This window comes from Cygnus atratus, chromosome 9 (genome assembly GCF_013377495.2).
Source record: "Cygnus atratus isolate AKBS03 ecotype Queensland, Australia chromosome 9, CAtr_DNAZoo_HiC_assembly, whole genome shotgun sequence".
Taxonomy (NCBI): domain Eukaryota; kingdom Metazoa; phylum Chordata; class Aves; order Anseriformes; family Anatidae; genus Cygnus; species Cygnus atratus.
The window spans coordinates 23,218,901-23,239,832 of NC_066370.1; the positions used below are offsets into that span (position 1 = coordinate 23,218,901).

General features: G+C 42.6%; 1 protein-coding gene across 1 annotated transcript; it reads left to right on the forward strand.

The window, feature by feature from the left end:
• Positions 1-543: 543 nt before the first annotated feature.
• SLITRK3 (SLIT and NTRK like family member 3) lies at positions 544-3,339 on the forward strand. The gene has a single exon (XM_035557159.1). The coding sequence runs from the start codon at positions 544-546 to the stop codon at positions 3,337-3,339; it is 2,796 nt and encodes a 931-aa protein (XP_035413052.1).
• Positions 3,340-20,932: the final 17,593 nt, after the last annotated feature.

Here is a 20,932-nt window from a genome sequence, read left to right on the forward strand (position 1 = left end):
AGAGATTCAAGGACTGAAATTCAATAACTTTGGGAGTTTGCATGTATAAAAGATGTAGTGTGACACTGGAGAAATCTGCCCACTGCTACGAGACTTCCCCCCTGTAGTCGACGCGGGCTACGATGGCTATAAAGCCAAAACTGCAAACAAGTATGAAATACACGCAGTTCTGAACGCTGGTCCTATGGCGGAAAACACGCAAAGACGCAACACGTTCTGCCTGTGTGCTCCTATCGTTGTATGGTCTGCATGTGCTGTCCTCTTTATAGGTGGCATTTACCAAAAGGGGGGGGCGGAGGGAGATGAGGGAGGCTGATATCGCGTGATTAAACCTTTTAACATCTCTTAAGTATAAATCAGGGCAAGGCTCGCACAACCGACAGCCCTAGAGTTTATTGTGAACGTCTACCCAACAATTGCTGAACTTTCCAGGAGTCTAACACAAGTCTAGCAGGTAGGGGCTTGGTAAAAGGAGCGGGGCAGGAGAGAAATACTGAAAATCTGCATTTTTTTTTCCCGTTGCAGTTTTGTAAACGTCAACAAATGATGAAACCTTCCTCGGCAGAGACGCTTCATAAAGGAAGGATGTTGTGGATAATTCTTCTAAGCACAATTGCTCTAGCATGGACTACACCAATTCCCTTGATAGAGGACTCGGAGGAACTCGATGAGCCCTGCTTTGATCCATGTTACTGTGAAGTGAAGGAGAGCATTTTCCATATACATTGCGACAACAAAGGATTTATAAATATTAGTCAGATAACAGAGTCGTGGTCGAGACCTTTTAAACTTTATCTGCAGAGGAATTCCATGAGGAAATTGTACACCAACAGTTTTCTTCATTTGAACAACGCTGTGTCTATTAACCTTGGGAACAATGCACTGCAGGACATTCAGACGGGGGCTTTTAATGGGCTCCGAGTTCTGAAGAGGTTGTATTTGCACGAAAACAAATTGGACATTTTCAGAAACGACACTTTCTTGGGTTTGGAAAGTCTGGAATATCTGCAGGCAGATTACAATGTCATTAAGCGGATTGAAAGCGGTGCATTTCGAAACCTAAGTAAATTGAGGGTCCTTATCCTAAATGACAATCTGATCCCCATGCTTCCCACCAACCTATTTAAGTCCGTGTCCTTAACCCACTTGGACTTGCGCGGGAACAGGTTAAAAGTCCTTTCGTACCGTGGGATGTTGGACCATATTGGCAGGAGCCTGATGGAGATTCAGCTGGAGGAGAACCCATGGAACTGTACGTGTGAGATCGTGCAGCTGAAGAGCTGGCTGGAGCGCATCCCCTACACTGCCCTGGTGGGGGACATCACCTGCGAGACCCCCTTCCACTTCCACGGGAAGGACCTGCGGGAAATCAAAAGAAGTAAGCTCTGCCCCATGCTGTCTGACTCCGAGGTGGAAGCCAGCCTGGGCATCCCTCAGCTGTCATCCAGCAAGGAGAACGCGTGGCCTACGAAGCCGTCCTCCATGCTGTCCTCCTTCCATTTCACCGCTTCCTCCGTTGAGTACAAAACGTCCAACAAGCAGCCCAAGCCCACCAAGCAGCCCAGGGCACCCCGGCCTCCCCCAACGCCCCGTGGCCTGTACCCCGGGCCCAACCAGCCGCCTGTGGCCGCCTACCAAACGAGGCCCCCGATCCCCATCATCTGCCCCACCGGCTGCTCCTGCAGTTTGCACATCAACGACCTGGGCCTGACGGTCAACTGCAAGGAGCGAGGGTTTCACAACATCTCTGAGCTCCTGCCCAGGCCCCTGAACGCCAAGAAGCTCTACCTGAGCGGGAATTTGATCCAGAAAATCTACCGCTCTGATTTCTGGAATTTTTCCTCCTTGGATCTCTTGCACCTGGGGAACAACCGCATCTCCTACGTGCAGGACGGGGCCTTTATCAACCTGCCCAATCTCAAGAGCCTCTACCTGAATGGCAACGACATCGAGCGGCTCACCCCGGGCATGTTCCGGGGCCTGCAGAGTTTGCATTACCTGTACTTCGAGTACAACCTGATCAGGGAAATCCAGCCAGCGGCCTTCAGCCTCATGCCCAACCTGAAGCTGCTCTTCCTCAACGACAACCTGCTCCGCACCCTGCCCACCGACGCCTTCGCCGGCACCTCGCTGGCCCGCCTCAACCTGCGCAACAACCACTTCTTGGCGCTGCCAGTGGCCGGGGTGCTGGAGCACCTGCACGCCATCGTGCAGATCGACCTGAAGCTCAACCCCTGGGACTGCACCTGCGACCTGGTGCCCCTCAAGCAGTGGCTCGAGGCGCTCAGCTCGGTCAGCGTGGTGGGCGACGTGTTGTGCGCCAGCCCCGAGCGCTTGGCTCGCCGCGACCTGCGCTCCCTTGAGCTGGGGGCGCTCTGCCCCGCCGCCCTGCGCCCCCCCGCCGCCGCCGCCGCTGCCGCCGCCTCGCCCCCGGCCGCCGCCGCCCCCCCGCCGCCCTCCGCCACCGGCGCGGCCGCCTACGAGCTGCCGCCGCCCGCCGCCGCCGTGCCGCTCTCCGTGCTCATCCTCAGCCTGCTGGTCCTCTTCTTCTCGGCCGTGCTGCTGGCCGCCGGGCTCTTCGCCTTCGTGCTGAGGCGCCGCCGGAGGAAGCGGCCGTTCCGCGGGCCCCGGGCGGAGGCGGCGGAGCTGGGCGGCCCGGGGGGCTTCCAGGAGGGCGGCGGCGGGGAGCGCTCCCCGGAGAAGGCGCCCCCGGCGGGCCACGTCTACGACTACATCCCGCACCCGGTGACCCAGATGTGCAACAACCCCATCTACAAGCCGCGGGAGGACGACGAGGAGGACGAGGCGGCGGCGGGGGGCGGCGGGGGGGAGGCGGCCGAGCTGCTGCGGGGCGCCGGAGAGCGTTTCGCCGCCGCGCCCCCCGGCCCGGAGCCGGGCACCAACTACCGCACCTTGCTGGAGAAGGAGCAGGAGTGGAGCCTGGCCGTGTCCAGCTCGCAGCTCAACACCATCGTGGCCGCCCACCCGCAGCATCCCGCGGGCGGAGGGCTGGCGGCGGGCGCCGGGGGGTCGGGGGCGGTGGCGGCGGCGGGCGGAGCCCCCCGGGACCGCGACCGCCCGCCCCCCTGCGCCGTGGGCTTCGTGGACTGCCTGTACGGCACCGTGCCCAAGCTGAAGGAACTGCACGTGCACCCCCCTGGCATGCAATACCCGGACCTCCAGCAGGACGCCAGGCTCAAAGAAACCCTTCTCTTCGCGGCCGGCAAGGGCTTCTCAGAGCACCAAACCCCCACAAGCGAATACCTCGAGTTAAGGGCCAAACTCCAAACCAAGCCGGATTACCTCGAAGTCCTGGAGAAGACCACGTACCGGTTCTGACCGCCGCCCCGCCGCCCGCCCGGCACCGCCGCATGCGAGGGGAGGCTCCAGCTGTGCGCTCTGCCCGCCAGCTGTGCGCGCTGCGGGCAGGGCCGGCCTCAGAGCAGTAATCGACGAAGTGCCTTCGCAGACTTTTGCCAGCAGATGTTAATCAATCATTATTTTTTATACTGAAACTGAGACTTTGACTGTGCCATGTCTAAGGTATATTATTATTATTATTATTATTATCGGGGATCTTTGTATTGATCCTGATTAAGTAAATTCCATGTGTGTCTCTTTTTTTTTCTTTCCTTTTTTTTTTCTTTTTTATTTTTTCCGTTGCAGTAAACTTCCTCTATACTTTCCCTTGGAGGGGAGGGGGAGGGAAGATGGCATTTTGTGGCTTGCTTTCTTCTTGCCCATCATGGCACAGATTCTGTACATTTATTTAAAAAAAAAATGCAAAGAAGCAAACGAGAGAGGTTTGCTGCATGCCTGGAAACTGCAAGAGGGAAGGGAGGGGAGGGTCTTGCTCGAATGTCTCACTCTTGTCTCTCTCCCTCCCTCGCACGCACACGCACCCACCCGCATCCCCGCCACCCCGTGGCAGCCCGGCCTCTCCGCGCAGCGCCCGCTGCCGCACAGGGAATCCCGGGCGCCGGGGGAAGCCACCCAGAGCCGAGCAGCCCAAAGGATGTAACCACGTGGCGCACACACCTAGGGGATGCTCAGTGACACTTCGTCATGACGCCATGGTTTTTTGGAGGACATCCGCACTTTCCTAAATAAAAGCAACATGCAAATATGCAGGAAAAAAAAAAAAGGAGAAAAAAAAAAAAAGCTACTGGGCACCTGTCACTAACAGCTTTGTAGGAAGCACTTTTAATGTTTTCTCTCATACACACATACATGCACACACACACGCACACACACGAGAGGTACAACAATGTGCATATATTTATTCTGTAATTTCAAGTGAATATAAATTGTAAAGGTAATGTTTAATCATTGTACAGTGATGCGTCTGGTATAGCTTTCCTAATAAAAAGTTTTGAAAAAACATGCATATATATATATATATCCACATATATATATATATAGGAATACAAAGCTTGAACCTTAAACGTCAGCTTCCCCCTACTGAGATTTCCTTCTCCCCCCTTAACCTTGAAAGCTATTTTATTAATAACAGTTTGATGCACTGTGATGTTAACAGAAAAAAACAACACCTGTACAGCTTCTCTTGCCAAGATACCACCCGAGACTTTTACAAATCCGATTTGCAATCCGTATTCCCACGCCGCACTGTACTTACGGCAGTTCCCTTGCATCTCAAAGCAGTGCCCCCTCGCAGGGGCAATGCTGGGGCTCCTTCTAAATGCTAAGCGAGCAGTCAAAGGGGGATGGGAGCGGGCATTAAAGCGCTTTTAATTTTGGAAAAAAATAGTTGAAGGTCTCTGGGAAAGGATGCCTAAAGCTCCAGCCACCTCCCCGCGGCCGGGGGTCTGCCTGCCCTGGCGCGGCCGTTTGTTTGCTCCGCGCTGGAACCGGAGTGAGACCAAAAGGAGGGGAGGGAAGGTCCCGGTGGTATCTTGGCCTCGGTCCCCGGGGCCGGCCGGGCGGCAGCGGCGGCTCCGCTCCTCATCCTCCGCCAGGTGGCGCCGCAGCCCCAGCGCTGCCCGCCCGGCCCCGGCCCCTCCGAGCGCAGCCCCCGGGGCCCTAAACCGGAGCCCCCGGAGGCCTTGCACCGGGGCCGGGGGGGCTGCGGGCGGGACAGCCCACTGCCGGCATCCCCTGTCACCGAGCACTGTCCTGAAGGTCTTCAGATATAGAGTTTTATAGCGAAAGATCGAATATATATCTATAGGTATCGTTTGTCTTAACGGAGCAGCAGGAATGATAATTTATCCATAATAATAAATAATTTATATTTGTGATTTTTTTTTTCACCCCCATCTGCGTTAAAAAGGTTTCCCCCTTAGGGCATTTTTTCTGGGTGCTGGTCAGGGGACAAGGCTCTGCCACCTGCTTGGCGTGGGGCAGTGGTGCGTGGTGTCACCTCTCTTCCAGCTGTCCCTCCGGCCTGGTGGGAGCAGTTTTGTCCCACCCAGCACAATGCATATACCGGAGATAAAACCATGAATGCTTGTTTTCACCCCAAGTGTCCCCTTTATAGCTTCATCAAGTATGCTTATTGCAGGCTTTTTGGTCTATCTGTCTTGGAGAGGCAGCTGGGTGTGACATTAGTGTCCCAAGCACTGGGAGTAGCTGTATGTGCTTTGGGCTGCAGAGGCAGCTCCAAATGTCTGTAAATCTATCATTGGCTCCATAGCTTTGCTAAAGAAATGTTATACATTTGAAGTTCCCAAATTCCTCTACTGAGCTGATAGTGTTTTATTACTGCTGCAATTCAGCTCTAGTCTGCTGGGCATGGGGTTCTTTTCTTTTTTTTTTTTTTTTTTCTTTCGTTTTCGTTGTTGTTACCATTGATTTTTTTTTTTTTTTTAAAAGACAGTGGAAGAGCATGGACCTGTTAAAAAATAAACATCAAAGTGCAAAGGCCAGATCTTTCTTATGATAATCATTATAATATGATAATCAGAATTGCATTGATAAGCATACATGCAAGTAACACGTGGAGCTATACAAACCAGGTTAAAGTACAACCCCTAGTGAGAGTGGTGCTGTGTACATTTGGCAATGTCATCAAACCCCAAGTGTTCATACTTGTATCCAAATATAGTAAAGCCAGTTGCAAATAATGTTTATATTTTAATTAAACTGCAGAAAGGCAAGAGAATTTCAACATAACTATAGGTAGCAATCTCACCCATGAATGGTGAGAAATCTATTTATTCAGTGGAAATAAATTTGTTCTATGAGAATGGAATTTTGTATTAAAAGAGATAATTTTTGGCTTACATTGAGTTTTTTTTTTTCCTTGTGTAGGAAACTTTCTTTTCCTTGTGTACTGGGAATTCACTGGAATCATTTGGGGATAGTTGCCTCTGGAAATATTGACAATACTTAACTGTGATATCTAATGTATATTATGATGACTTCTATTTTGCTATTTCATTGTGTTGAGCTGAGTCTGAGTGGGTGGTAACATTACTTTCCACTGCAGGAAACAAAAGTGGATCCATCATCTCTGGTCTGTGACGGGTGACTATTTACATGCTGCGACCTGGGTTACTCCTAATTAATAGGGATTATTCTCATTATCAGCAGTGTTATTGGTAGCATTAATAATATTGGGAAGGAACCAAATAAAGTCAATGATCCACATTCACATTGGAGCTGTTTGATGGGATACTATTTCAAATAAATAAATACATTTTTTAGCTTATTTCATTATTGTATAAGTAGCTGGTATCAGCTTCAGCAGTTCAGCATGTGGCAGTGCTCAGAACCTTTGTGTAAATCTTTCACCATGTGCTTGGCTTATTCACTCATTGTTTATACTGAAATTCTTCCTACAGGTGGGAAAGAAACAAGTCCAGGTAAGTCCCAGTCCTAGCGGATAATGACTGCATACATGAAAATAGATAGTGATGGTGTTCGGTGCTCTTTTGTACTTCCTTGATATTGTCATAGATGCAAAAATAATATTTTACCTGGGTGAAAAGATTTGCTTGAGGCTTGGACAATGCTTTGTGGATCTCTGGGTTGCATCAATAGTGATGTTAATTTTTATGGTATAAATAATAATCTGACTTCCAGAACACTTGCCATCTCTGAAAGTTTGTCACAGCACACCAGGAACTGGACTGCTCTAGTCAGGTGAATACTACAGAGAGGTTGTTTATTACTAGATTCAGTGGATGTGAGTTAAGCTGTGGTAACTCAAGATGTTGTCAGAGACCCTTCCAGAAAAACAAAACAAAACAACAAAAAATGACACTTGTGCATATCATCACTGCTGGTTTGGTTTTAAGCAAGAAATGTGCATTTATGGCCAACTCGTTTTCTCTGCTATAAACATGTAGAGCAACACGACAGACAGGTCTCTACAAAATATCAATATGCAATGTTCTACATTTCTGAAACACTAAAGTATGCAAGCAGCAACTCAAGAGTGCTGTGCTACTTCTACTTTAGTCGTATTTCAAATGAAGTTGAACTGTTCACATGAACAATATGTGGTGAGCTGGCTTTATGTATTACAGAAATGTTCACGTGAATAAGGTGTGCAGAATCTGGCCCTAAGTTTGGAAGTTCACTGGTTATCTACATTACTCAGCCCTAGGATATGACTTCTGGCAATGGTTCAGCCACTTAGATATGAATTTGTTCCAGAATTGCACTTCTTCCAAAGGCATTTCCTTTTCCAACATGGATTTACATACATTCAGAAATCAGACTGCTGCACATGCATATTCCTATTTTCTGAGTTTTCCAAGACTTGGTTCTAAATCTGACTTCCTCATATCTGAGTTTCATAATGAATTTATGTATGGATTATACAATACAAAACAATTGTTTCCATGGGAGAAATGTGGAATAAATTTACCCAATATGTAGTTTCATAACTTCTTCATACTAACAACGTCTCTTTGTACAGAATATGCTATTTTTAATACTTTGTAAAGCTGATGTGAGTGGGAATACATTTTTTTTTTTCCACTTCTTGAAAAAAGATTCTGTTTTAATCTGGCAAACACATCTAAGTCCCAATTCAAAGCCTGTTCCTTTTAGTGGAAGAAGTGAAATGTGCTTGGAACAAACTCTTGTGTGAGCATGGACTAAAGGCCGAATCCTGCTCCTGTTGAAGCCAGTGATGAAATACCACATTACCGCTCAGTTTTAGTCAACAGACTCGAATGAAGAGCAAAGTCTCATCTCAGAAAATTGCAACCTATATTATGTGGATACAAGTATATCGAGACAAGCTCTCCATGTGACTAGAAAAAAAAATTGTTACCATTTTAGTAAATTTCTTGATTGACCTCATTCACAAATTAACCAACCCTTAGCACTTTCTTATTCTAAAATAAGAGGATTTGCATGAAGACAAATATTAGTGTGTCTCAGTAGATTCAAGAAATGTGGAAATTGGTAGAGGAGTTTAGATCTAATGTCATAGGTAGCTATGTATTATAGCTACATACACCACGATTATTTATATAACAGTTGCAAATTATTTGGAAATACCTCATCTGTATTACCTTCTTTAAAAGCAAGAATATTTAGACACCAACAATTGTGGTTCATATTGTTTTTTTAAATGTCTTTTGTTTGATCCTTGTAGCTTCCCACTTCTTTTAAAATTCCATACTTCTATTTTCATTTAGGGTTTTTGGAGGAGGTAGGGGGTTACTGACGAGCCCATTACCTTTGGGCGTATCTGGTGATACATGGTGCTCACCAGAGGGGTGCTGGGGTGAAACATTGTAGGTTATCTTGATCACTGTGAAAGTATTTGGAAACACTCCCCTGTGGTGGGATTTTCTCTTTTAAAACTTTCAATATTGTGGTGGTTTTCAGAACACTGTCAGATTGTTCATTTTTGTGGAAAAATGATGGGAGAAGACCCAAAAGAACTGAGCCACTGGCATTGCTATAGAAATTCCCTGTCTGACAGTTGTACTGGGTAGTCTCTGCAGAGTCAATGCTGCATCAGTCTTTATATTTTGAATGTTAAGGGCGTTAATCGTAAGTGTGGTATTAGGAAGATGTATATATATGCAATACTAAGATGTTTGGTGCCTTAAAAAGAATAGATAATAATAGAGAGTATAGCACAATGTAAAATATTAATAGCTCAGTCATATGCGATGTACTGAACACATCATGGACTGAATGCCCATTTAGTTTTTCTAACATCTTTATTTTTGTATTAGAATTTTCTAAATTTCTCAAGAATATCCTATATATTCTATGAATTATGAAGAAATGTTTTAGGTTTGCTAAGGGTCAAGTCTCTCAGAAGCTGGAAATTCAAACAGATGCCACCAACAGTGGAGAAAAATTCCTGTCCATGATAAGTGGCATGGAAGCTGGGGATGTTGTTGTAGCACTGTGCCAGGAAGGGCAGCTCTCTGCAGCGATGCAGATTATGCAGTAGGGCTTGAATAAGTACTCATCGAGGGGGTATTGAGTTGTGATGAGTCACTATTGGACTGGCATAGACCTGGAAAATGCTGCTGGTTGTGGTGGCATGGATAATCCTTCTGCTGATTGTGGCACCATTGCCAGTGGGGACTCCTGTAAGAGTAATACCCCCCAAAAAAGGGGTTGTTGTCTTTGCCCACAGTGACTATCTCATCTAATGCTAATAATTTTGCCCCAAGTGTTAAAGTGACATCAGTACACTGATTATGGGAAAATGTTTTTTTCTTGCTTTATCCTCTTTACTATGCTTTTCTTGAGACAAGAGCTGTTATGCATGTTGAGGAATTGTAGGAAGGTATTTGTTGCTATTTTTTTTTCAGAACATACTTGTTTAAAATGAAATCAGTCTCTCATGGTTGTAACTGTCCTAAACTGAGATGAGTTTTCTAGAAAGCTATGTAAACCTTTGGTTTTGTTCTTGCTCTCTTAGTTACTATATGCATAAATATTTACATATTTTATATTTTATATGTAATGACCTTTATCTGAATAATCCTTAAACTGAAGTCTGTCATTGAACTTTGGAGGTTTTGGCTTTGGAAGTCAAGGTTAATTACAGTTTTGTTGCTGTTGTTTCATCATTGTTTGGTTTGGTTTTATTCAGAGTATCACTGGAGAGCGGAAAACATTGCAGTGGGGAAGTTCTCACCACAGAATACTTTTTAATAGGACTTTCAAGTCTAATCCTTTCTTTTCTTCTCCTTTTCTTTGGAGAATGGAGGAGCCGTGCTCCAAAGAGCGTAGGAGTTGCCACTCAGGCTGAGTTGAAATGTGTTCATACTGCTGTGTCCTCTCATTCCTGAGAATGCTCAGAATGATCAGGCTCAAAGGAAGGTGTAAGAAACTCCCATTAGTGAGATTACAGGTTCAGATGTGGCCAGCTAATCTTCTCCACCATTAACTCTCACCCTGCGCAATCAGGTACCTGGAGGTCTCTCGCAACTGCAGGCACCGCTCCTGTGTTGCACAGGGAGCAGGGCAGTGATGAGCACTTAGAAAAATCATGGTGTAGTGTTTCTGTGAAAAATGAATGTTAAAAAACTGGGCATTGGTAATGGACATTGGCCATTTAAAAGTTTGTCCCTGTGTTCTTCAGAAGACTCATCCAGGATTTCTCTGGTGCAGTTAAAATGCCATGCAAAGGCACAGCTGATCACTCTTCATAAAAGCACTGCTGAAAAAGATGTATAACTAATGCATTCTTCTTCATTAGGAAACATCGTTTCTTGTGGCATCACTTCTGTTATGTTTTCTTGCAGTGACCCAAAAACCTGGCTGCTTTGGAAAGTGGATAGTATTGGCAATCAAAGAAATATGGCAAGTAAAGATATTTTTCAGATCCAGTTTATATCAGTATTTTCTTCAAAGAAAGGGCAAGTCATAGCTACTGGGTCCTTGTTCTGCAGCCTTCACTGATTAAGGCAAAGAGTCGGTTATTATTCAATGTGTTTAATTATCCCCTTCAGTTTTAAGCCAACAAAGCAGGAAAGGTGGATGTATCTAATTTATGTATGTACGTATTCCTCCTGTGAGCAATGAGGGGGCACAGTGGTAGAGCCAGTGATGCCAATGGAAGGAATGGCATTATTAACCATGGCTGGGTTAAGCTGTGCCAAGTGGGACCTGTGCCAAGTCTAACGATGCAAATGGCACCGCACAGTCAAGCATCTTGCTGTGTCAGAAACAGTCAATAACAACATACAATTCCTGTTGAAACCTCTCTGTTAGAGCAGGTAAACAAATATCCCATAGAATCCTTTTTTTTTTTTCCCCCACATTTGGCCCAAGTTCTCAAGCAGCATCCAGATTTGTTGGCATTCTCAACATTTCTTATACCTATCTGCATGCACAGATAATCATTTGGCTGATGATAAGTTTTAACGCCTCGGTTTGCACATTGAACATGTGCACAAAATGGAGTCCAATTGAAAATATGGTTATCTTTGTTGGGTTTTTCTGTAGAGTGATGTTTTGCACCTCAAGACTTCATTCTGTAAGATGTATCGACCGGATTGCCTACCTGTAACTCAGCTTTGTAAGCAGCCTCCCGAGGTTAGCCGCGGTGGTAATACATGCCTTGTGCTTTGCCAGCCCCTACAAGCCAGCCAAAATCTGTTAAAGCCTTCAGAGCACAAAACACTGATAAGATGGATCACTAACAGGTATGCATCAGGGATAACGCAAAGGTGTTCCATGTACGACAACCTAAAATTAGCTGCTGTTAACTCAAAGCAGTAGTAACTGCCTCCTATGTTGTTACCTCTGCTGGAACAGAGTGGCTAATGTATGTAAGGGAAATGGTGACACTGAGTATTTACATTACATTGTACATTACATACATATATACTATGTATATGTATGTATATGTGCATATGCTAGCATGTTGAAGTGTAGAAGTCATTTTTTGAAAAGTTCTGGGAGATTCAGGCATATGGCTTGTTTTGGACTGTTATAAAAATATGAACATTTTGGTGATAAGGCTAAAAATGTATACATTAAGACCTACATTCCTAATGTAGGTCAGTGGAGGCACTTCTCAGACATATTAGTGTTTTGGACATTTAATCTTAGCAGCATATTGCATCTCCTGGAATAGGCTAGCGGAGGCAATGCAGGAGAAATTGTTGCATCTGAAGTCATTCAGAAATATTGCCAAGTTTCTCAGGAACCAGAATTGCAGGATAATGAGTATTATATTTAATTTGTGATGGAAAGGCAACTGTGGGGAGTTCAGCAGAGGCAACTCAGATCATCTTGGCTCTGTGGGGGAGGGAGAATTTATAACTATAGCTAGCTAAAAAGAAGAAAGCTGTCTGTATTTGTGTGTATATATATATTTATATATATGTATATACAAATCTGTGTATGTGTAGATAACGCTGTGTGTATATATGTATGTATGTATATGCCTATAATGTATAATATGTGTATCTATATATATGTATACATTTATATACATTTATATTTCTCTATATAAATAGTCATGCAACTATGGAAAATAACATTTCACCGGTGTGTACTTTTTTTTAAAACCCAACAAGAAGCTTGTCCCATTAACATCATATTGCACAAAGTTCTTAAGTTATCATTTACACATAGATAGGAGTGTTGCTCCATGGCTGAGCACCAGCCTGGAAGGTTTTTACTGCTCCAGAGGACTCCAAGCAAGTCATTAGCTCTTCCACAGCTGTTCTTCATGTGTGAAATAAAGCAGTGGCCAAAGAGACTCCAGGGTTGCTTTTAAAAGTGAAGGAAGAGGGGGTTCTTGACTGTTTATGCTTTGGAAATTCCTGTTGTGCTTTGTGGAGTTTTGATGGTGAAATAACCTCAGTAGTGATTACTTTGATTGCTGTTAATGTCCCAGCTAATGGTAACGGCTTCTGAACAGAGGAAAAAAAGATGAATTTCCTGCTTTAAAGTAAGTGATCTGGAGTCTGATTACTTTGACTAGATGATGTATGGATTTCCATTTAGGGTTAGGATGTTAGGCTGTAAATCAAGAATCTTAGCTCAGTGAGCTTCTAGTTCAGGATATCTCTTTTATGTTATAACTGATTTTAAATAATTTTACTTCATCATCAGAGCAAGCTATACCTTAATTCATGATAAGCTCAAATAATTTCTCAACTGGAAAACCATTTATATCAGGGTGAATTTTGCACTTGGCTTCAGTGGGGTTGAATCAGCTCAGAGTGTTTCATTAAGCACAGCACTGACATTAAAACTGTCTTGTCATTGTGCAACTATTAACCAAAAGTGTAATTTTGTAATAAAAGTGAGCCTAAAAATTATTTCCTAGTTATGTATTCTATGATTATAGCATCTTTCTATCAAAGAGACCTTTAGACAGTTGCAAAGGTTTTGGTTCTGTGCAGCTGATCGCTGCTCTCAGCTTTGCCCCTGATTTGAGCTGTATGTAACGTCCTCCCTGAGCATCCCCTCAGCCTGAACGGTGGTTGGTCACAGAATTGCTATGTGCCTTGTGCTGGTGTGAATGAAGGCCACATGGACGTGGCTCTGTCCTCACAGTGGGGGCTCCAGCACAACACAGCCCATGCATGTCCCGCTGGGACTGTGCATGGGGCTGGGGCCATGGCAGGGCTTTGAGGGCATGAGGCTTTCTGCCTCATGCACCAAATGCTCTCACGGTTCTGAGAGTGGCATGGGTCTGTCATGCTGCCAACCTGCCATCGTCTGCAGACTGTAATGTGATTAGAAAAGAGAAGGGGGAGAATGGATTATTTCTTCTAAAGTCCTTTGCTTCCTCTAAGGCAGAAGGCAAACAAACAAGAAATAATCACAGAACTGAAAACAAATACCTGGTGGTTTAAAATATACGATATGGAGTGAAATGTTTCTTTTAAGCTTCTTGATTATACTGTGCCTTCTTATTTACACTAGAGGAAATAAGCACCTTACGGGAAAGTGCTTCCCAATCTCTTTTGCATAAATGCTGTAGTGGAACTTTGTGTAATATATAGCTGCCTCTTCAAAAAAAAAAAAGGTCATTTCCATATAAATGTTATATTTTTTAATGCAGAAAATATGCTGAATCTATATACTATCATCTGGTTAAAGCAATCCTTTTGCTGTTTTTGTGATTTCAGCATGTTTGCCTGAATGAAGAAAACTAGAAGGGGAGCAGAAAAATTGATCACGTTTTAATTAACTCATGCAGGCCTTATGGCAGGCTAATCACTTGAATACGGTGTCTCTTGGACACCCACAGGCACATCATCTTCAAATGGCAATTTTTTATTTTTTTTTTTTTAAGCAAGAAGCATCAGAATTTGAGTTGAGTGTATCAGAGTTCAGAGAGCTGCTGCTTTGCTGAGCATCTGGAGACTTGGGAGACTTTGGGAAATAAGTTTTTCTGGTGTCACTTCTTAAAGAAGATCCCTAGATGTCCGCATCCTCAGGAAAGCAGCAATTGAAACAAAAAGCCCAGAATCTGAAGCTAGTAAAGGAACGATAAAGAGTGCAAATCTCTTCATTCTCAGTGGTAATGTCCTCTTTACAGGTTAAATTTAGTCTATAATGAACCTTGGCTACTTGCTATTTTGCTGTAAAGAAACAACAAACCCCACCTTCTTTGTGGTTGTATTTTGTAAAACCATTTTATATTTAGGAAAGGAACTGCATAGTCTGAGGATGGGGCACGCAAAATAATGTTATTGTTATAGGTGAACATCAAAATAAATTACATGACCAAAGCATGTAGGTGGTGTAAATCATTGCAGCTCCATTGCTCTCAGTACAGCACTGCTCGTATCCCTGAGCTGGATTCAAAGATGCTTGCTACATGCTTGCAGCAGTTGCTCTGGAGGGCTTCCCATGCAGCCATTAGTGTTTTGTTAAAGTTTAAAAATGAAGGCAAATAAACCCAGCTCCTCAGGCCACTTGGTGGGGAGTTTGCCTGTGGCAACCTTCTCCCTTTTCACCCTGTGGGGGTTTTTGCCTGTGGGAATTGCTGCGTGCTGATCTGTGGCTGTGCTGCATGGGCCAGACCCTGCATGGGCAGTGCTCCCTGGGCTGGCCTCCAACTCCTGCACAAGTTTCTGTGCCCCCTGAAACCTGATCCTGCCCTTCTGTGTTGAAAGAAAAAAGATCAGAGAAACACAAATTCCCTGTGATTTTTCCTTTACCAATTCCTGCTTAAACCATTCCTTGAAGTAATTAAGTAACAAGGGCAGTGGCACTCTGCTAGAATACATGATGAATTTACAGGGATTAGGCTCCTGCAGTTCGTGTCTCAAGATATCTCAAAGTGAGGTTCCAATGGATAACTACCTGTTGTAAAACACTTGATGGCTGAGCAGCTCTGGTGCTGAGTACCAATGTTAACAAAAAAGAACTGGGTTGGGGGGAGGAAATGGACGATATAATGTTAGATGTGGCTCTTTGAATGCAGTGGCTGATCTGGTGAAGCTGCAGTTGTGATGGTTATAAAGGTAGGCAATGAGCACAGACAGCAGCTGTCAAGGAAACTGCAGCAGTTTTATGGCCAGGACAGAGCTCAGAGATACTCTCATTATGACTGTTGCTGGCGTTTAGACAGGGATGTACTGCTTATTTTTCACAATCTCTCCTGAGCCATGAGGAACCCCATTCTTCTTTTTCCACTGAAAAGTATTTGGTTTTAATTGGAAGGAAAATCTTCAAACTTTTTTTTAATGATTATTCTATAGGTGAAAAAATAAAAAGTATTCACTTGAATATTGCTACAAACCAAAACCTTTTAAACATTGTTTTCATCTTAAGAAAACACTTTTTTTTTTTAGCTTAGAAAAACCTCTTTTTGAAGCATTGAGAAGCTTTCTGAAAATCATACCAATTTAGAGGAAAACATAGAATAGAAAAAAAAATAGAAGTAGGGTTAAACTTTTTTTCCTTTATTAGTACTAAAAACACCAACTTCTATGTGCTTTGATTCATGTAAAATTTGTTTGTAGGGAAAAAATAGTATCTAGCTGGTATTATGGAGGAAAAATCATTCTCAGGCACATGAATGTTTTCTGTGCTCAAAAACTTTGTCTATCTTTATGATTTTTTTCTAATAAAAGATATCATGCATTCTATCTTTAGTCACTTATTCCTTTAAGGAAGAAATAAAGGAAATAAAGGAATCATGTACTGAAGGAAAGCATATCTTGTAGCTTAGTATTTTATTGTGGCTTACAGTCACGAAACTGAGTTTCCATTGCCAAGAAATGTGGGTGTAATCAACAGGGGCTTGTGAATCCATAATCCTTTTGAATGAATATCAGGCAATTTACTGACTTCTCACGTTATTACCAATGTAAACTACAACTGAGTTCATAATCTGTTGTTGTCAGTCTTGTCATTACAAAAAGTAGTAGTTCTGGGAAGATTAAAGTGTGGGAGTAGTAGAATCTCAGGGAAATTGCGGTTACTTCATTTTTCAAGTGATATACAACTCTAAGACTAAAAGTTATGCCATCTTTAGCCACATTAATGTAGTAATGGTGAAATCAAGTGACCAAATTGTAGAGGGAAAATACATTCTAACGTTGCTTTAGTTGGCTTGCTAGCATTCATCTGTGTATGGGCAGGCCCTTTACTGCTGGGACCAGATAACACCAGAAATAAGATTTTTTTCAAGTGTTTTGCTCAGCATCTACAATTCTGAGTAATATAATAGACCTTGAACAGATTTTCAATTGCTTATTTGTGCCAGCAACATGCACATAAAATCTGTACAGGATTAAAACCTGTATGTGCATAGGACAGGCATGACAGTGTAATATATGTATACAAATGAACACTTGCTAGCACAGTCATGGTCTTAGCATGCACAGGTTAGCCCCTGCAAAAACAAAGATCATACTGTGGGCACTTGCATGTGTGCCTAAATGATAAAAGAATTAATACTGTTAAGCTGATCTTTAGCACCTATAATTAACATGCTTGGAGTGGGTGGACTGTTTCTTTTCACAGTTAAATCAGGGGACAATAAAAACTGGAAATTATGATCCTCTTCAAAGTGTTTTCCAAATTTCCTAGTGCTGTGGTAGGCTGGGAAGGGAGAGCCCAAAGAGGAAGCTGTGATCCTGAAAGACTTCAGATGTAGAGTTGCTTGCATTTTTGCTTCTGATGGAGTATAGTTGGTTTTGTTTAGTCTTCTCTGAATACCTTGACCTTATTCATTTCAGCAATATCCCAAACGTTTTGCGGTCAGCTACTTTTCACTGCAATAGAGTAGGATTCAGGTGTAGGAGTTGGACTCGATGACCCTTGTGGGTCTCTTCCAACTCAGGATATCCTATGATTTTAGGTGCTCACTGGGGCACACAGAATGTGTGTGGTAGAGGTGTAAATTCCCTCATTATGTTGAAATGAACCTCCTGAGTTTAAGATGCCATCTGCATTTGGAAGGTGAAATTCCCACCAAATAAGAAAAAATAAAATACTTGCAGGCCTGATCTGACATGTGTAGGAGCTACTGGAAATATTCCCACAATTTTATGGACGTCAGAGAATCGGGCCCCTGCTAAATCAGCCACAACAAAGAAATTTAAATCTTTATAGCCATAGTTTTTGACAATGTAAACATCACAAAGAAATTCTTAGATCTAGTGAATGAAAATGCCAGAAGCATAAATCAATAGATAAAAGACTGACATTGTAAAAAAGTTGGACACAGGATGGTGGTTAAACAGTATAGGGCAGAGACTGAAGGGACAGGCATAAGGTAAGTAGTGAAGATGCAGCCCAGTTTGAATGAGATGATTTGTTGAATTCTAGAAGGGGGAGTTATTGGCAAAATAGTCATTGCAGACAGTAGCTGAAGCAGGTCCAAAGAATAGAAATGCTCCCTGAGTCATTCAGAGCCAACTAAATGAGCACAGTAAATTGATTGCAAAAAATTAAAATGCTGTAATTCAGAATTTAAAGGTAACCAAGTAAGTGTTGCATATATGTCAGGAGAGGGCATCTAGCTTCTTCAAGGAAAAGCCAGTAGTATTTTAAGCCTCTTAGCTTCTCTTCTGTTGGAGTGGCTGGTGAATAACTGAGAGCCGAAATCCGATTGGTGGCCTGTGCGAATGCTGATGGCTAGTGTCATCAAATTCCCACCTCATTTAAAATGTAACTCTGAAATCACAAAAGCTTTTCATCACTTCTTAAGTGAAGTGGCCCAAATCAGATATCTTTGAAAAAATATAAACCAAAGTTTTTATTCCTTTTTTGAGTAAACATTCCAGAACACATTAAAACACACACACACAAAAAAAAACACAACAAAAACAACAACAACAACAACAAAAAACACAAAGAACAAGTACTTCTACAACATCCTTTGAATAAGAAAGTGGGAGCTCAATGCAGGCTCTTAAAGGACTATTTACTCCTGCATGTAATTAAAAAAAAAAAAGTGGTACCATTTGTTCTCTGCCCCAGAATGTTCCCTGTAGCCTGGACATACACATAAGCAAAAAAGCAGAAAGATTGCAGTTTATTGTGTTTGGGAGAGCTGGTATGTCCAAAATCCTCAAGCAAGCTTTTCAGAGGAAGCTATAAATTACTTTTCTGAGCCTGTACCAATAACAAGTTATTTTTTTGAGAAAAAGTTTAATTTGAGAAAAGTGCCAAAGTGGATTAAATACAGGCTCAAGAAGGTCAGGAAAGGGAAACTGCTACTAGACAGAAGGGTTCTGAAAAAAAATACACTATTCTATTTCTATTAATTTTGTGGTTTTTATAAACTCAGCAAAGATGTATTATATCTTCAGTAACAAACTTGGCTGGCAGCCTCATTTTGGAGGATGGTGGAGAATATAAAAAATATTTTCAAAGTAATGTGTATAGATGGGATTTGATACCTCTAGATGATTCCTGCATGCATTGCAAAGAAGACAAAGGTAACAGGCTGACAATATAAAACTAAGATCAGAAGCCAAGATTTTTAAATATTTAATTTCAAAAATGTTAATATTTTAAATTTTGCAGGGTGACTAGGACTTTTAATGGACAACTTGGTAGACTTTTCTGATTATCCATCTTCTAAAGAACTTGTGAAGTGTGATCTATCATCACAAGTCATTCAAGTCAGTTTTGAAAACTAAGATCAAAAGTCATATCTAAGTTGACCAAGCGTTACAGCTGAAATATAGATGATGAGGGTGGGTTGGGTTAAATTAAGGAGAGATGTTGCTTGTAGAAGATATTGCTTTCCCAGTGGATACAGTAACTGCAATAGCAAGTGTTGACAACATCAAAACTCACTGAAATTTAAAAAAAAAAAAAAAGAATCACATAATTATGTAAATAAAAATAAATAAAAATAGATGAGTGCTTTTTATTGAGCTAGTCATGTAAATGAGGAGATGGCAACTGGGTCCTCCCGTCTTCTTCTCAGCCCTTGATACCGATTTCCTGTATGGATTTAGATAAATCTTTTAATATTTTCTTTGTAGTTTACCTCCCTGTAGAACTCCTATCTCTGTACCATGAAGGCATAGGGGAAATATACAATGCTGCTGCCTGTGTTGAGAACTATTTATAATACACTATAGACTTAGCTAAATGTTTGCAATGAAATCCCCAAATACACAAACCTTAGACTTGTTGTGCACTTGCTGAAAGGTTAGCACCGGGGAAGATGTGGGCAATATTTTTATCAAGTACTGATAAACACTGTAAGCAGCCATGGAGAAGTCACACACAGGTATTTTTGCTTTCTGCTGATCTTTTAAACACATCTTGCGTGGCATAGGAAATAAATAATGCCAATGCTGGGCACTGGCAGAGCTCTATCTATAAAGAGGAGATTCCCAATGGACTTCAGAAAATCTCAGAAACTGCAGGATAAGACCTCGAGTTTCTATAGATTCATGTGAATGAATTTAAAGCAGATTTTAACTACAGTGTTTTTCAGAAGTTAAAAAGAAGGTTTTTAGTTCTGGTTTAAGAGTGAAAATTGGTTCCTGTGGTTTCTACAGTTCAGAAACACCGTGAGGCTCTTTGCTAAGTCAGACACCTTATGGAGAGAGGATATTTCATTCTGCAGTGGTTGGTATCCCAGGTACCTTAGTACAGGAGGGCACCCAAAAAGAAAAGATCAGGCTCTTGCTCCAGCTTGGGTTTGAAAAGGCAGTTAAAGAGAATGCTGAGGCTGCCATCATACTCACACTTTTTCATAATGCCAGCCTCTGAATCTGGTGAAGAACTGCCGTGGATGGAGACATTTTGTTCATATTCACCAATGTCCCTGTTTTCATTGGATTAATCGGCTTGAATTACCTGATGCTGCTTCTGAATAGCTTTAATGGAGCAAAGACCAGAAATTATTTTATCTAGACTGAGCTCTTATAATTTGTTCTAATGGAAGTATCAAAGCAATTTTATTAGAGTGTTTTACCTTGAGTGTGTCTTTGTAGCAGCAGCAAGAAGTTGGGTGTCTGCAAAGAACCTGGAAGCCTTGGTCCCCAGTCCCTGATGCAGGGACTTATCGGTGTGCCTCACTGCTGGTAGTCTCAGCAACCTCAGTATGAGTAATCTTAGCCCAATGTCATGTTTATTGAGACACTACATATTTCACATTAAATGTTATTTACTGTAACTCTGCTCATAAACGACCGACAGCATTATTGGGAACTGTCCTTTGCATGCCTTATATCAAATATAGATGCAGATCACATTTACAGCTCAAAATACATGCAATGTAGATTCATAAATTATAGAAGAAACAACACAAAGTAATGAGAGATATGTCGTCTTTAGTTTCTCATTTGAGAGGCAGCAGTATGGCACAAGAGATTTATTTACTGTCCCAGCAACTGGCTTTCTTGTAGGCAATAGCTCATCACTTTAGCCTGCACATAGGAATAAAGATGTTTTGCAAGAAGGAAAACAATAAGATATCAGTCCACCAGTAAAGACAGCAAGGAAGAAGATGGAGGTTTCTATTCAAAAGCATGCTGCAAGCCAGAGTGAGCAGAAATTTAAAAAGGGAAGATATTTTTTGGAAACACTCAGC

What these genes read in the sequence shown, in the direction of transcription:
- SLITRK3 (XM_035557159.1), top strand. Translation starts at nt 544, where the DNA reads ATGATGAAACCTTCCTCGGCAGAGACGCTTCATAAAGGAAGGATGTTG.